At 34.8% G+C, this 17270-nt stretch overlaps 1 protein-coding gene across 18 annotated transcripts in view; it reads left to right on the forward strand.

Moving 5' to 3' along the window:
* Rim (Rab3 interacting molecule) overlaps positions 1–17270 on the forward strand; it is a 513404-nt gene that overhangs the window by 219214 nt on the left and 276920 nt on the right. For 17 of the 18 annotated variants that reach the window (XM_069820175.1, XM_069820163.1, XM_069820168.1 and 14 more), the window contains one exon: positions 11604–11823. The exons of the other annotated variant lie outside the window; for it this stretch is intronic. In XM_069820175.1, coding sequence (XP_069676276.1) covers positions 11604–11823 — 220 coding nt within the window. The remainder of the gene's footprint in view (positions 1–11603; positions 11824–17270) is intronic. 18 annotated transcript variants of the gene reach the window in all.

Consider the following 17270-nt stretch of genomic DNA (forward strand, 5'->3'; position numbering starts at 1 on the left):
AATCTTGTAAAAACTGGAATTAAAAACCACCTTTCAGTGAAAAGAGTTAGCAATAATTAACTATTGTGAATGCTCACATAATACATTTATTTTAACGTTATTTCCGTTCTCGTTGTCGTTTCCGTTCCCGGTTTATTGTGAACCAGTCTTAAGTCGTACGATATTTCTGAATGGAAGTAAGAGTGCGGCACCTATACACATATTCGAAACAAGATTGAAGTTGCAATGTACCAAAATAATTTACGGACGAAACTCAGATTTGGACGAAAAAAAACACTGAACGAAACTGTTTGGAGATGAAATATTCGACGGGACGAAATAATAGTGGATGAAATATGCAACGGGAGAAAATTATTTATGGGCGAAATGCCATTGGACCAAATATATTGGACGTACTGTCTGTGGGATCTTCTCTTGAATGTTTTTGTTGTTGAAGAGTACATTACACCTGACATTAATTATAGATTAAGATACCATAACTTAATAATTATTTCATAATTGTCATTATATCAACTGCCCAAAGTCAATAGTTTCAAATATGCCATACAAATATAATAATACAATAATACGAATAGTTCATTTCATATCTCATGAGGAAAACTGATATTTAACCACTTACCTAACTCAGACAGTAGCGAATTGGACTCATGCGTGAGTTCGAATCCCTCTTGGGCTGATTACCTAGTTGTGTCGTTTCCGTGGTTTACCCAATTGTAAGATGAATATCAGTGGCGAATTCTCTGACTTATCTCGCCAAATACCATCTCGCAATCACCAATTCCAATGACAAGCACAGCAATTCTTCATACAATCTTTATATAGTTTATGGCCTATGTCATCACCGTCAGTTTTTCTTCCGTTAGATCACAATTAATTAATGCCTCTTCTTTTTTTATTAAAAATAATCTGGTTTCGCTCATTTTTCACAAGATTCTAGATTTTTTAATCAGGTCGTTGTTGAATTCCAGGATATTTCCGTAGAAATATAGCACGACGCTAATTCTTTGTATGATTTCTTCGTAATGTACTTACAACGAATGAAGATTCGCAATTCTAATGTGCACAGGTACTATATTGTCACGAACTAAACTGAATTGCACTGATGGAAATAAATTGTTTACTGATGTTGTAACTTAAACCAGCCTGTGTTTGTGTTATTTTATTTGTCCGTACCACGCAACACAAAAGCTTCCCATACCCGAGCCAGGAGAAAAGAACACTCTCTCGTCAGGGGCGTTTGATCTGCAGAATGGCTCATAAAAGCGTGCAAAAGTTAAACAGAAAATATGGGATACAGGACATTTTGAGATAGGTTATTAATTTGGGATCTGCGAGGTCAAGCTAAAGAGATATGAGTTTAAACATGGCTATCTCTAGTGCTTACTGTATTCCATATTATCTACATTTTATTATTTGCATTTATTTACATTTATTTACAATTATTTACATTTACGTACATGTATTATTTGCATTTTAGTCATAGTGCGTACAGTACGTTTTAACTCAGATTTGTAAATGATAAATAATTTTAAAATATAATGGAAAACAGTAAGCGATGGCAATAGACATATTTGAGCTCATATCTTCTTAATCTGACGTCACAGAACCCGAGTTCCCTATCTCAGAATGTTCTGTAGAGCTTCTCCTTTTTCCTGCCCAACTTTTACAGGCTTTTACTGAATCAACCTGTATATGAGTAGAAGATCAATGACATTTATCTGAGCGAAACCTGTTTCTTTGCAAGTCCTCTCTACTGTCTTCTGAAGAAGAAGAAACACGGTAGTCTATAAGTCATTAATTTGTATTTCATGTGTTCTTATTGAGTTGATTCTTTAGATCATGCTTAGATTGGTAATGGAGTTTATTAATATTATGTTGTATCTCGTTCTTTACTAACTTTTAAATATACTGCAAATGAAATTTAAATATGTAATACAGTTTTAGTTTTATTCAAATATTTTACATACAATCAGTGGCGGTTCCTCAGGGGAGGGAAGGGAGGAACATCCTCCTCACATTTTTCTTCTTCTGAAAGTAAATACCAAATAAAATATTTGCTTTGAAATTCGAGGAAGATTCGATAGTTTTTAAGTTCACAGCTATAAGTAAACCTTGGTTGATCGAGTTTTAATCGAAGCGCGCTGTGCTGTGCTGTAGAAAACTGTGAGAAGGATGCGAGATTGTTTGTGTGGAGGAAAGCCAATCCTTTCCTCCTTTACTGCAGTTAACACACATAGACAACAGCGCACTAGTGGCCAGAGAAAGAAGCAGAGTTTTAAAGCAAGTAAATGAACGGAGAGGGAGGAGATCCTCCTCTGAATCAGCGCATGGGCGGGAAATAGAAACCGACTGGTCGTGCAGCAAGCTCGCTACCGCTGCCATCTAACGATATTGCATTCAACCAGGCTAACACATCTTAGAGGAGGCACAATAAAAACAGCTTTAACGCAAAGTTATAAGACACCATATAAACTTTTTTTAAATTATAAATGAAAATATATTATTCATTGCACTTTAGGGTACTATAGTATAGGGTACTATTCATGATTTGAAACTTTCGAGGAGATTTGAAAGTTAAAGTCGGGTTTGTATAAAACAGAAAGGAAGTAGTTCTACGTTAGTATCGTAGATCATTTTGGCCACTGAAATTCACTTCCATTAATTGTCTACTAGACAGGACAACATCCAAGTTGTCAGTTTTGTACTTGAAATTGAAAATACTCCAAACTACATTATTTTTAACATAAAAAAATTAATCGGCCAATGGCAGCTTTGAAAAATAATGTTAGTATGACTTTACAAGAACTGACATTCTTCAAAAGCATGTGATACTGAACATGTAAGATGTACGTGTGGCAACACAGACCACGTGGGTGGGTGCAGTGTTATCGATTTCGTAACATTATTTTCTATTCCCACTTCCGTAAAACGGTTCAGGTTACGTGTTAGTAGCTGGTCTCTTCCAGCACGTGTGATGCTGTAGTGTACGCGAAAATGCTGCGAGGTTGTGAATTTCCTTGTAATTGTTAATTTTTGCAATTATTCAACAATGAATGGAAGTGAAAACATATTATATTTTGGACAATTATTTAGGAAACTCAGGTTACAAGAACAGATTATTGTTATACAAAAGGAAAGCCAACCCGAACACTATCTGGTCTTACATGTAGGCTAATTTGTAGCATGTTTCATTCAAGAAGGTGTCATTTTGTGCAGTTAACTTCTTTCCTCCTCTTAAGAAATATGCTGGAGCCGCCACTGCATACAATGTATAGGCCTACATGTACTCTTTAAAACAATAAATACAAATTGAGTTTCATATACAGCGTGTTTCAAGAGTGATGGTTAATAATTTATAGATGGCAGTACAAAAAAGTTCAAATACACATTGGCCCGCAAATTACCCGCTGTCGAGATAATGCACATTTTCTGTTGAGATTCCTTGCTGACTAATAGTAGGCGTGCAGAAATCCCTAACTGAATTCTACCTATAGCAAATGTTCAAAATGCTGTCCACGCATCTGAACTCAACGTTGTGTTCTTATCTGTAGTGATCTGTGAACCCTCTCTAGCAGTCCTGGATCATTCCTTGTTTGTTAAAAGGACGTTCAATCCGAAACAGCAATTCCTGAAGTGTGTTGATCTCAGAATTGTAAACCAGGCTTTTTACATGACCCCAAACACAGAAATCCAATCGGATTTAAGTACGGTGACCTAGAAGGCCACGGTAGAGGCTTTCCTCTGCCTAAGGGAATATCGCATGAGCTGTTAATTTGCGGATCAATGTTTATTGGAGTTTTTTGCTTCTATCAATAAGTATTTTTCATCCGTAAATTATTGATTCATTACTTTTGAAACACCCTATATATGTATGTAATTGGGCATTGTCACCTCTTACACTCTTAGGCTTAGCCACACATACTTACGTCATGTGTCATTAATTATGAGCGTGAAATTTCGGTTTATTTAAATTTTAATAATATTATCAAGATGTAAAATTACACTTACTGAACATTATAAATCATAATATAATACATATTATACTAATAACTATAACATAGTTACTTTTTGAGATTGTACCCATGGAAAAATATAAATGGTATATGTGAGATATAAGAAAGTAGTTAAACGTGGGAAGCGAAATTCTCGTCACCGGAACTCTCGTCATTATAACATCCAGTCACTGCAATTTTGTCACCTGGTGTTTTGGTCACTTCGACTTCTTTGTCACCTGATATTTTGGTCACCAGCACACATTTTCTTAAAAATAATCATTTATTTTGACAAGTAAAGTATCCATAGGTGCACGGTATAAAATGTTATGTCAAATTTTTCAAATTGCAAATTTATTTACAATTTACATTTGAATTAAATACATATGAATAGATACCCGAAATGAGCATATGCTCGTGCTCGGGTACAGTCCAGTAGTCTACATAAATTTGACAGGGTTCAAATAATAATGCTGATGATATAAATAATAGTAACAACAATACCAAAACTGATGATGAACTATAACCCAATAGGTAGAAGAAATGTTGGTAGACCGAAAACAAGATGGGCTCAACAGTGTTAAAAAAAAAAAAAAATGAGACCGGAACGAGCCTTATAAGGCTTAATCCATGATGCTGATGATGATGAACAATAATAATAGTAATAATAGTAATAATAATAATAATAGTAATAAAACAAAACATATTTACAACAATAAAATAAATACTAAGACGGATAAAATAAAATATAAAACCACTTAGCGAGAGTTAATATAACTTAAATTAGCATATAATAACCAGGGAAAAAAATGAACTCGAAAATCAATAGAAAAGTTCGTTGTATCGCAGACGACAGCAACCTCCGTATTGACATTGTGTTATGCATTATTAGTAGTAGGGGGGGGGGGGGAGCCGAAGGTCTACGGTACGTAATTGCCGTTCTCTTCGAATCTTCTCATACAATCATGGGAAGTTAATGCTGAAAAACAAAATGTCTATGAGTCAAACTGTTCATTATTGCCAGGATAAATACAAATAATACTGAAATATATTAATCAAGTTTCAGTTAAAGATCTCTCCTTTTGTGCAAGAGGTATCATATCAAAATATTTTATGAATGGCGGGGAAAATATAAATTTCAAGAACTCTCTAGTGACAAGAGATAATGATTATGTGATTAATGTTTCAAAATTGCCACACTGTCCTTTCTGTTTCACTCTGCAGTAACTGCAGGACAGAATATAAAGAAGAATAAGGCTTTCCCGTGAGAGTGTCCATGAGCCTGTGCCGTGTCTCACATGTATGGTTCGAGGAAGATTCTCTCTAGTCCTTATACAGGGACATCATTTTATTTTTACTAACATTTTTAATATTAACTTGCCTATACCTCTGGATGAACGCCGTTTGCTACCCTTTCCACGACTGGAGTTCGATGATACTGACGTAATATACAAACAAATCACTTTACTAGGTATAGGAGGGAAGAAAAGTAGTTAATCCATTTACGTAAACTAGGAAATATTGAGCTTTTGAGTTTAATAATTTTCATTAGGTTTTTGTTTAATCAAAATACAGTACAGTATTAACAATGAGTGTTTTTATTCACGAACTGAGCTGTCCATGCGGACGTATTCATTATGCAGTGTATATTACACTGTCTACAACACATTAGCGTACAATATAGAGAATGAAGTTAAATTGAAAAATAATCACAATATGGATATTTAAACACATTTCGATACAGGCTTCAGTTCTAATGTGCATATTATCGCACTATAGCATATTGTACTTAATTCCAATTACCAGTTCTTCGTAATCCTCGGCCTCATCTCGCCAAATATCATCTCGCTATCACCAATTCCATCGACGCTAAATAACCTCGTAGTTGATACAGCGTCGTTAAATAATCAAATAAAAAATTAAAAAAAAAACAGTTCTTCGTACTAGTAACTCATGTTGAAATAATTCTGTGCCTACTCTATAAAAGAGTACCTTACGTACTGTAAATTCAATCTTCACTTCTGCCAGAAAAGATAAAATTACTCAGACATACTATCTACTGTCCGTCCAACTGGTTATGTCGTAGGGTCGTAGAAAGGAGGGAAATCACGTGACAGTTAATTACTTAACAGGCTCTTTTGTTTAAGTTATTTTAAACAGTTAAGTATGGAATATTACGTAGACGTCCAATTCCTAACAGAAATTAATGTTCTCAGAAAAGAGCTAAGACAGCCCAGCCACTAGCTGGCGAATAAAAGCTGGTTGGGGAAACCGGGATACGACGTAGGCAAATGGACGATAGTACCTGTGCGAAAATGATTCAATATTGAAAGCTCTTTCGTCACTGGAAAATGCGAACATATTTTTGGAACGTACTGTGGCTACTATGAGTGTATATGCGGTCTTGGATCTGTGTGGAGGACGGTAGAAGGGGTGGGAGTGAAGTACATTCAAAAACTCAGGTACAATAAAAATTGAAGTAAAAATAAAATGATGTCCCTGTATAACAGTTCCATACTGCGCGGTCAGGAGAAATATTGGCATCTGTCTCTCTACTACCGCGTCAACGTCACTTCACATAGTTGTCTTCTACATAGTTAAAGACTGGAATTAATTCATAGATAGAAGTGACTTCCAAATCTTCAAAAGCAACGACAGCTTATTCGGGCACAACTGCCAGAGCTATACACGAATGAAATTGCGTCCTCAACTCAGTATTATCTTCTTCCGAGTATTGTCCTGACAGTCCTTCGGCCTGTAAACGCCTCCAAAAAGCTTGGCCTCAAAGGAACAGACAACCTGCTAAGTGAACTCCTGGAAGAGCAAGCGTAACATTGAAAAACAACCTAATAATTATATTACGTTTAAAAAAATAAAGAAAAACATTATTGTGGCCAGCAGTGGCGTAGCGTCAATGTAAGCTAAAAAGCTCAGCTTCCCCAGTTAATAATAATTTCATAATAAACCTGCAGTCTATGGACAAAATTAGTTATTAATTATAATAAAATTTATATTTACGCCTTAAATATTGTGATGCGGCAGCTCAGGATGATTTGTGATGCAGCAGTAAACAAGAAGCCTGCACACACCAGCTTCCAAGCACACTGGTTTCTTACACTCATTCTTCTGTGTAATCCACCCCGCAGATTTTCCATCCCTTTCTAACTAAACTACCTGGTCGCAAGGCACGCAGGAAGCTAGCTTTGACATTGAAAATAAGTAGTTTCCGAGTTATCCCTTTTCGTCAGTTGTGTTCAGTTGAAGCGGTAGTGTGCATTGTGGCTGATATAATAAATAGTGAGTGAAATAACAATTCCTGACACCAATTTAGTTGAATTGTTTAGGACAATTCTATTATCAAGACTGACTTGCGAACAAAAGTGTGATCTAAAAAACAAATGACCGACACCCTTGCTGTCAATGAAGGACACAACCAAAAGGCAGACGCATACTTACGTAATGATACTAATACTGTATCTATTGACCGTTAATATTGTGATTTCTCTAAGTATTACAGGGAGTGAGCTAGTGTTATACTATACGTGTCTATTTGATGTGTAAACCGTGAAATCATATTTTACTACGTACCATTTGAGGTCATGCCTTATTGGTGTTACGAGGTTCCAACCAATCTTCGACTGCTGACTTGACATTGACTACTATTTATTTTAAGACTATATTTTTGTAATACGTTTTCTCATATTGTATGAAAAACAACTTGAATTAGCTTCCCCTGCTCAAAATTTCATGCTACGGCACTGGTGGCCAGTGACGAAAATGTGATCGGTGACCATAAGTCAGTGGCAAAAATTTAATCGGTGACCACAAGTCCGGTGACGAAAATTTAATCGTTGACGAAGTAGTACAATGACGATATCTCCGGTGACAAGAATGCCTAGACCCCTTAAACGTTACGTTCTGCAATGTTAAAGTAATAAGTTATATTTTGAATAGTAGTGGTCTTCAGTATTTGGAACCTATTGCACGAAAATAAAAATAAGAAATCTAAGGATGGTGAATTCCACGAAGTTGAACCATACCATCGTACCAGATCATGCGTGTTCTCCTATTGGCTAGTGTTGATGTACGCGCTAGAAATTAGTTCGCACTTCCTTATCGAGTTGTTGATCGTTACTGATAATTTAGACAGAAGTAACATATTTTATAATCATTATAATCATCAACCGAGACTCGTGATATATTCAGAATGCAGATAGGCCTATAAGTTATCACAAAATTAATACTGTATAAAGTAGGCGGACTTCCTTTAGGCCGTACTGTTGCATTTCATGCGTCACAACCTAACATAACCTATATCACTTCACATATTGTAATGCCGAGACTTTTCTCGCTCTTTCGTAACTCTACAAAGATATTTCTCCTGCATGCCTAAGTACCGTATATAAACATTATTTTACTGAACATAATGAATAGAAACACTTATCACTGTAGAGATCTGAGTCTGTGCTGTAGCGTAGTGGACGGAACAGGCAGCAGAATTAAGACGAGTGCGTAATACAATTTTTTATATTCATAAAATTGCAAATGTTTATTTACCTCCACATCATTCTTGTGTGGAAAAGTCGAACTAATCATTAACAAGGTACAGCTGTTATAAAAATGCATTACATTATAATTTAATGCTTCTCTTCATAGTAACTAAAACTAATAATTTTGTAATTTCCAAATAAACAGACTGTACCGAACGCACGTGGAGAGTTTACGCGCTGCAATAAGATGACAAATCACGTTACGTATCACAGCGGGGTAATACATTTTGCATCAAATATTTTTTTACTTCAGTATTTTGTTACGTGGAATTCAGTCTGAACATGTCACGAATCTCGGTTCATGATTATATCATATTTCACTTCTGCCTAAATTATCATAAACGAACAATATCTCGATAAGCAATTGCGAACTAATTTTTAGCGCGTACATCAACACTAGCCAATAAGAAAGCACGTATGATTTCGTACGATGGCATGGTAGGTGGCTGAGTTGGCTGTGGAGGTGGTAAAACTCCACCCTTTTGTTTATCTCATTATTTTTCTTATTTGGAATTCATTATAGGTGGTTTGGAAGTTACATTTTTTAATCTTTGTTACACGTTCAGAGTCTCATTGGGTCTCGGAAAACCCGAGAAACTAGAATACTTGAAATAGGCGCAAATTCAAACAAATTGTTGTGTTTATTTTTATTCTAAGATGAATGGTGATACACAATGACATAAATATACAGTAAGTTAAAGAAAAGAAAGTCTGAAACCGGTGAGTTTACTGTTTGAATTTTAAATTAGAAACTGCTGCCATGTACCGAAAAACAAAATACCAGGTATGGATTTGAATAGTAGCATCAAATTAGGCCTAAAACAGATCTAGACTGACGGAAACCTAACCTTAACTGTAGTGTATTTTATAGTCATAAATATAGGTACACACTTTACTAGTTATGTATAATAATTTATTAGCTAGTCTATTCCAGCGTAGCTAAGTCGGCAGAGGTGCTTGCCTACTGATACGGAGCTGCGTTGATTCCTGTGTGGACTGATTACCTAGTTGGTTTTTTCCGAGGTTCTCCCCAGTCGTAAGGCGAATGTCAGGTAATCTACGGCGAATCCTCAGCCTCATCTCGCCATCACCAATTCCATCGACGCTAAATAACATTGTAGTTGATAGAGCGTTGTTAAATAATACATAGTAAAAAAAAAGGTAATTCGGTAAAAACATGTTGATAAAATATGACGGAAATCATCGAGGATCAGTGACAAGTTAGATTTGGTTTGTTCAGGCTTTTGGTATACCTACTTACCAAAAAACGTAGATTATAATGCAAGGCTACAATTAAATCCAAATATTTTATGCAACAAAACTGTGGAGAATGTAATAGATAAGTTAGTTTGTGTCATTAGAGAAGGTTCTAAATATAGATCACGGCAGTCAAAATACATGTTATTCCGTTAACCAGTATAACATAATATGACCTTACATTTTATTAATTTGAAACTAGCTGTAAATTACGGCTACAAGTTAAATGTTAGGACATTTAAGATCATGACAGTTCCATTTTAAATTATAATTGCGTGTTTTGTACATTTAAACAAAGAGTTTTACTTAGAAATATGTAGAATTGTGTTACATAAATCTTTACTTTTCTATAATAATAGGCCTAATTATTATTAGTATTAATATTAAATGTGCAGCATTATTTCTTTTTCTTGAAAGCATATTACTTGTTACAAAATATATTGGTGTTTTATTATTGGATATGTGTCCAGTGCACAATAATGAAAATTATGGCATGCTTAATGTAATGATCTTACAATATAAGTAGTTTGATTGGAATGTATGAGAATATGCTATTTGACATTTTCATAGTTACACCTTTCATTATACATTGTTGTACTTTTTGTAGTTTCTATATTATTATTATTATTACTATAATTAGTTAATAGTTCAGTTCTTATCTATAGAGGGTGCACATGTTGATTATACCTACAATATTTATAACATCATTAAAAAAAAATTAAATATCCAACTTAAAAGAACTGCCTTCAGTCAAATTCTAATTACTTCCTTTATGAAATGGATACCAAAATTCTGCTTTGGATTAGTATATTTTTTTCTATTTGCAATTCTAGTGTTTTCAAAATATAACTTACATTCATGTTATGACTTGCGAAAGATTTTCCCTTTCATTATTTTACGAAAACGGTAACTTCTTGAAAAAATGATCAAGATTTATTGACTACAATATCTATATCAAGTTTTCCTTCACGTGATTTTCATTCATATATTTCAGGGACACCTGTGCACTCTTTAACTTTACTTTTAATAGACATTATTTATGTAGTCTAAAGAGTGATATTAATCTTTCTTTGTTACTTATGATAATATAAAGTATTATAGGCCCTAATTGTGAGATAGTTTCTATTTCATAACTCGAAAGCTTTACAGAATTTTGTCATTTATGTAGACACCAGTAGATGCGTATTATACTTTATTAACGTAGATGTAGATTCAATAGCTGAAGCATACTTATGTAGTTTTACTTCTAGATTATTTTCGATATCAAATAGAAATTTTGTAGTTTATTTTGAAATACTATTTTATTACAAAAAAATTTTTTAGAACCGCATATGTTTGTGTTATTTTTTATTGTGACATTAAACTATCTTTTTAAGCATAGAAGTAAATTAGCCAACTTAACTTTAAATATCGCAAAATTTAATCTTAAATACATATTCCGATTTAAATTAATCATCTGGATTCAATACATTGCAATGTTATTACACTCTTGGAACCAGTTCAATTTAAGGTGTTTCATTATTCAGAAAATTATTGTAATTTCAAACCCGATGTAACATTTTGGTCCGTAACTAAGAAGTGATTCATTGTATGTTGATTAGCCATATTATCTTTATCTCGGAGTTAAAAACAGAATTCCTGAACTCGAGATTCATATAAAACTCTGTACAAACAATAACTTATATTCGTAATTAACGATTGATATAGCATAGTGTGAAAGTAGTTACTGTGTTATGCTAAATAAGGATGAAGTGAGATAAAAACAAAATTATTAATGACAATGTGATATGTGTTTGGACTGCAGCATCCACTGTCATGGCAAATTAGTGCAGATGGGACGCGTATGATCGGTCATATGATCCTGAAGAAGACTGTACGAGAAGGAGTAGGACCTACATCATCAGCAGCTATCTTGGGGCTCAAGGTTGTTGGGGGCAAGCTACTTGAGAACGGGGGTCGAGGTGCTCTCATCGAGAAAGTGAAGAAAGGCAGCACTGCTGATGTAGAAGGCCAGCTAAGGCCAGGTGATTTTTACTGTTGATCTAGTTAAGGAATCAAACTGATATATACCAGTGCACTGTTGCATAATTATTAAGTGTATAAATATTCTTGCAAGCTTTCAATACTGTTTTGCTTTGTGTATAATTCTTTAGAAATGTTGTGGTGGTTGAATACTTACGCTAAAGAAAAGAAGAATCACTACAGAAGATGACTTTAAATAATGGCATCAGGGACAAATAATATAGCCTAAATAAATTTAGCTTCCCTTATGAAAAGGTTGCCAGATTTGACAAAGCGTATTACATATAATTTGGAAACACACCTAAAAGGTAAAATGATATACATTTGAAACGGTTAGGGAATCGAATATACAAAATGTCAGAAAAATTTACACGTAAGTAACGTTTGTGCTCGTTTACAGTTAAGAAAGGGGGAAAAAAATATCATCAGATATACCGCGAGAAAAATAATAGTACGGATTTATTGGGATTGATATCTAAACCAATTAACAGCAATCGGTTGAGATAACTTGAAATTTCCATTATCACTCCCATACAAATGATTTCTCAATATCTGAACCGATCCTTTGAGGGCACTAATGGCTATTTCCTTCACAATGCTGTGTGTTAGCCCCAGGTTTTTACATTTGTTGGCAAAGAAGGAGGGTATGGTACCTCGTGCTCCCACCATCAGGCCTATCACATCAATGTGGGACAGGCTATATTTATCTTTATAGAACGGGATTGTTGGTTCATAGATCCATTTCTTTTCACTGTCCACCTCATGCGGTTGATCTGCATGTGTCTCAAATCTGATGGTGGGATCGAGAATGTATGCTGAGTTGTTCTTAATGGCAATGATATCAATTCGCCAAACACTCCCTTGTGTGGCTAGTCCCTGCACCTCTTGATGGACTGTAAACCCTACTTCCTTCAGTGCCTCGGCCAGCATAGAACGGACAGCATGGTGACGGATGTTGCGAAGGGCCTCACTATAGGGGCAGAAGCCAAGGATATGGGGAAGAGTTTCAATCTCGCTGAGACAGCGCCTGCAGCGGGTACCATCCCGACTTCTACCCGGTACAGCTCGGACCGGAGCGACATAGCCTACCATTTTAACCCTTCTCCGGGCAACCAGGGTCCGTTGGGCCCTTGCACTACTATTTTTGTGAATAAAATTAAAGCTATAATTTCTACCTACTTGAAATTTCATGACTTTGTTAATTTCTGTGTTTTTTATATTTAAGGAGAAGGAAAACATTGTAGTATTTTGCACAAATGTTCTAGAACACTTTTACTTCTTTACAGTCTTAACCGGGGATGCAGGGTCTATTGGACCATAGTATATTTTATTGGTTTTTCTCACTTCGTAACGAGGTTTCACCCTTTGAAACCATTCAGTGATAATCTGACGGCAATGGAATGTTGGCAAAAGTATTTCCGAAGCTCAACAACAATGACATTTAAAAAAATGGACTAGTTATGCATTATAATAAATATAAATAAACAGCCAATCCATTTGTAACGGATTCTACATGTTCACACCTTAAATCCCTTTTCTTCTAAAAAATAATACAGTTTTAAGAAATATTTTATAATTCTCTGATTATATGGAAGCCAAACATTCATTTTGAAAAATTTTGTTTTACAGTTCTTAGCTCTAAAGGAGACTGACTGTTTTTAGCTGCTGTAACGGATGCTACCGCCTCTCTGTTAAATTCATGAATTACCATTATTCTCACTGAAAGTTCAGGTTCTAGGATGAGGTTAACAAATTCATCTCTTTCTTGTTTATATATTAAGAATTGCACTTCATTTCTTTACAAGATTTTTTTATAAATGATAAAAAGGTAATTTATTAATGAATTTTATACAGTGTAACGGATTCTACATTCAATTATAACCGATTCTACAAGTCACTTTGATATGTAGCTATGGATCTTTTATGAAGTATAAGATAGTAAAAAATTAATTTTTGAAGTGTAGTAGTTTAATATTTACTATTTGAAATTAAATAAATGAACTCTGACAATAAATTAAATTATAAAGTTTAAAGGAAAAATGTATAGGAAAACAATGTAATACTGTAGGTTAGATATAGCATACACTAAAAAGAGTTTTATTTTTGTGTACAAAGAATTATTAGCTGTTTTTAGTCTCATTAATACTTTCAAGGTTACTTCTCATCATAACATTAACATCGTTGTGAAACTGTTACATTTAAGCTGTGCTGTTGAGTCTTGAAATCAAATTTTGGGAATATTTCTACAATTTCTTCGAAAAAAAAAAAATGTACTTATCACTTAAATTTGTTATAAACTTATACCATACACTAAAAATAGCTTTAATTTATATTTACAGTCTCATTAATATTCATAAGTTTATTTCTCATTAACATTAACGTCTTTGTGAAACTCTTACATTACTATAGGCCTATGTCCTTGAGTCTTGAAATCAGGAGTTGGCAATATCTCACCACAACATATCACTTCCTCATTTGGGAGCCATACACAGCATGCCCTTTTCTTTGAAGGACTCCGTGGTAGGCCTGAGTACATTTTGTACTTTTTTTTACAGCTTTTCTTAAAGTGCTGGTACATTGGTAAGACCCAAAAGCCTTTTCTGATTTTGACCCATCTATTGTCTTATTTTCTTCTGCTTTCTTTTTTTCTATATTTCCTCATTGTTTCTCTCTTTGCCCGTTTTAGCATATCATCCAATATTCTATCTGACTGACGCCTTACCTTTAATTGGTCCCTTTTACTTTTATTTCTATCTCAATCTTTCTTCAGATATTCAGTCCATTTTTTTTATCTTCTTTCTTCTTAGCCCTACATTTCAGCTTAGCCATACGATTATTGTATTTACTGTGATCTGCCATGATTCTGTAGAAAATTAGGCCTAAAATCGTAAAAAAAGAAAACCGGTTTTCATGTAGAATCCGTTACAGTGTAGAATCTGTTACAGTCCATTATGTTTTTAATTCACTTTAGAAATGCAAAAATATAAGTAAAGGCAATGTTGGAACTGTATAATTACTTGTTTCTAATAATACTTACAATGTTATAGTAAAAAAAGACAATTTTCATGTAACGGATGCTACATCGGTTAACTGAATTTCAAATAAGATTTAAATATAATTTGGTACATACCTTGAAAATGTAACAATCAGTTCAAGAAACTACAATCTTTATGCCATGCTTTAAAACAAAAATGGTTCATATCAGCTCATCAGATTGAATGCTATAGGCTGCCCAACCCACATATTTTGGAATTAGTTTTGGGTACATGAAAAGTACCTACAAGAAAGATGCCTAAAATTTATTTTACCTCTATAAAATTGAGGAAATCAAGGTGGAACCTTAAAATTTAATGTGTTTTAAACTATTTGCAGTATGAAATAATACCTCTTTCAAAATTTTATATTTTTAACTACAATTCCCACTTTTCGTGGAATGACTGTAAATCAGTGTGAAGTTATGCTAGCCATAATGCGGTGTAGTTTATAATAGAAAGAGTGACTGAATCTCTCACCTTTATTTTTATATGGGAGTAATTATTATGGAAAAGCCGAAGAATGTCAAAGAAACAAATGTACGGTCTTTAAATGTTACAGTATATTTGAATGCATCTTAGTTATGCTGTTATACTGAAGAGTTGTAATTAGGTCAAATATTCTGACTGACTCAGCGTAAGTACTTGTGTGAAGAATCCATTCAGGATTTGCTGAGAGAACCTGAACTAAGAAAAGACGAGCCAGATGATAACGCCGATAATAGCAAATCTGATCATCAGAGTGAAGCATCAGAAGTTAGTAATCATCATTTAGAGCCACAATATGACCCTGAATCCCCTGATGATGAGGATCTATCTATCAATGAGAAAAGCAGTTATCACCAATGTGATCAACATGATGTTAGTGTCGACCGTCTAGAACTAGATATGGGGGGAAGCATTCGTTCAAACTGCTAATTTCTTTGGTAAAGATGGCACCACGTGGAACTCTCAGCCTTTTATGACAGGCCGAGCTAGGGCTCACAATATTATCAAAAGGTCAATAAATAAAGTCACTCTTTCACCTGGGAAATCTATTGATGCCTTCAATCTTCATACGATTCAGTTATAAGTGACATAGATAAATAATCAAGAGGCTGAGCGGCTGTATTTAGAAAGAAATGTTGCACACCCATAGAAGTGTTGTAACGACACTGAATTGCCGCCATTTTTCGGTCTAGTAGTAACTGCAGGACACCTCAAAGCAAATTACACTAATTATGACATTCCGTGGAGCAGCTTGTATGGTGTTCCAGTATTTAGAGCGACCATGGGTCTAAAGAGATTCAAATGTTTGCTAGCGTTTACTTGCTTTGATGACAAAACAACAAGATCCATTTGCCGTGAGAGGGATAAGTTTGCCCTGGTTATAGATGTCTGGGGAAAATGTGAATTCGAATTTTTAAAAAAAATATTAGGCCTATATTCCTTGTACTGATATAACGGTTGATGAGCAACTTATTCCATTCCGTGGTAGATGTCCTTTCAAGGAATACATGCCATCAAAACCTGACAAATATGGCATGAAAGTATGGTGGGCTTGTGACTCCAAAACCTTCTATCCCCTAAATGGTCTGCCATACACCGGAAAAGAAAACTGTGTAAGGATAGACTCTGGAGTACGTCCAAGGGTTGTAGAAACACTGTCTTATCAAAGAACAAACAGAAATGTAATTTGTGATAACTACTTTACTGACAAAGAACTCGCTGAGAATCTCCTCAGTAATGGCCTCATCTTAGTTGGAACAATACGCAAAAAATATGTATATTCATCTCTCCTGAGTTTCAGCCAAATAAAAGACGGCCAGAGTGTTCATCCATCTTCGGATTTACAAAATATGTAACATTGGTTTCAATGTACCAAAACCAAATAAGGCTGTTATTGTTCTTTCTGCAATGCACCACACACAAACCATTTCGGAAGAAGAAAAGAAACCACAAATTATTCTTCACTGTAATAGCACAAAAGGTGATATTGACACACTCGGTCATTAGTGAATGGATATGCGTGCAAGAGACGTACAAATCGCTGGCCATTTGCATTTTTATGAATCTTTTATATGTATGTGGAATTACTGCATTTGTTGTGTGGATGAGCCTTCATCCTTCGTGGAATCTTGGAAAACAGAACAATGGGAGGTTGTTCCTTGTAGCTGTTGCTGGAAGTCTCATCCAACCTCAAATTGAAAGAAGACCTAGAGTAGGACTTCAGAAAAAACTGTAATGACCATTGCTCCTTTCATGCCAAGAGCTAGTAGGCCTCTCCATCAACTGCGCCCCAACCACAGGAGGGCACTAAAAGGTGTCATATGTACCAGTATGAAAAACGTCGCAAACAGAAACAAAGCTGTGACAATTGTGGCTAATCTGTGTATAATGAGCACAGTGAAGTGACCCGCTTGTGTAAAAACTGTAAG

This window comes from Periplaneta americana, chromosome 3 (assembly GCF_040183065.1).
Source record: "Periplaneta americana isolate PAMFEO1 chromosome 3, P.americana_PAMFEO1_priV1, whole genome shotgun sequence".
NCBI lineage: Eukaryota > Metazoa > Arthropoda > Insecta > Blattodea > Blattidae > Periplaneta > Periplaneta americana.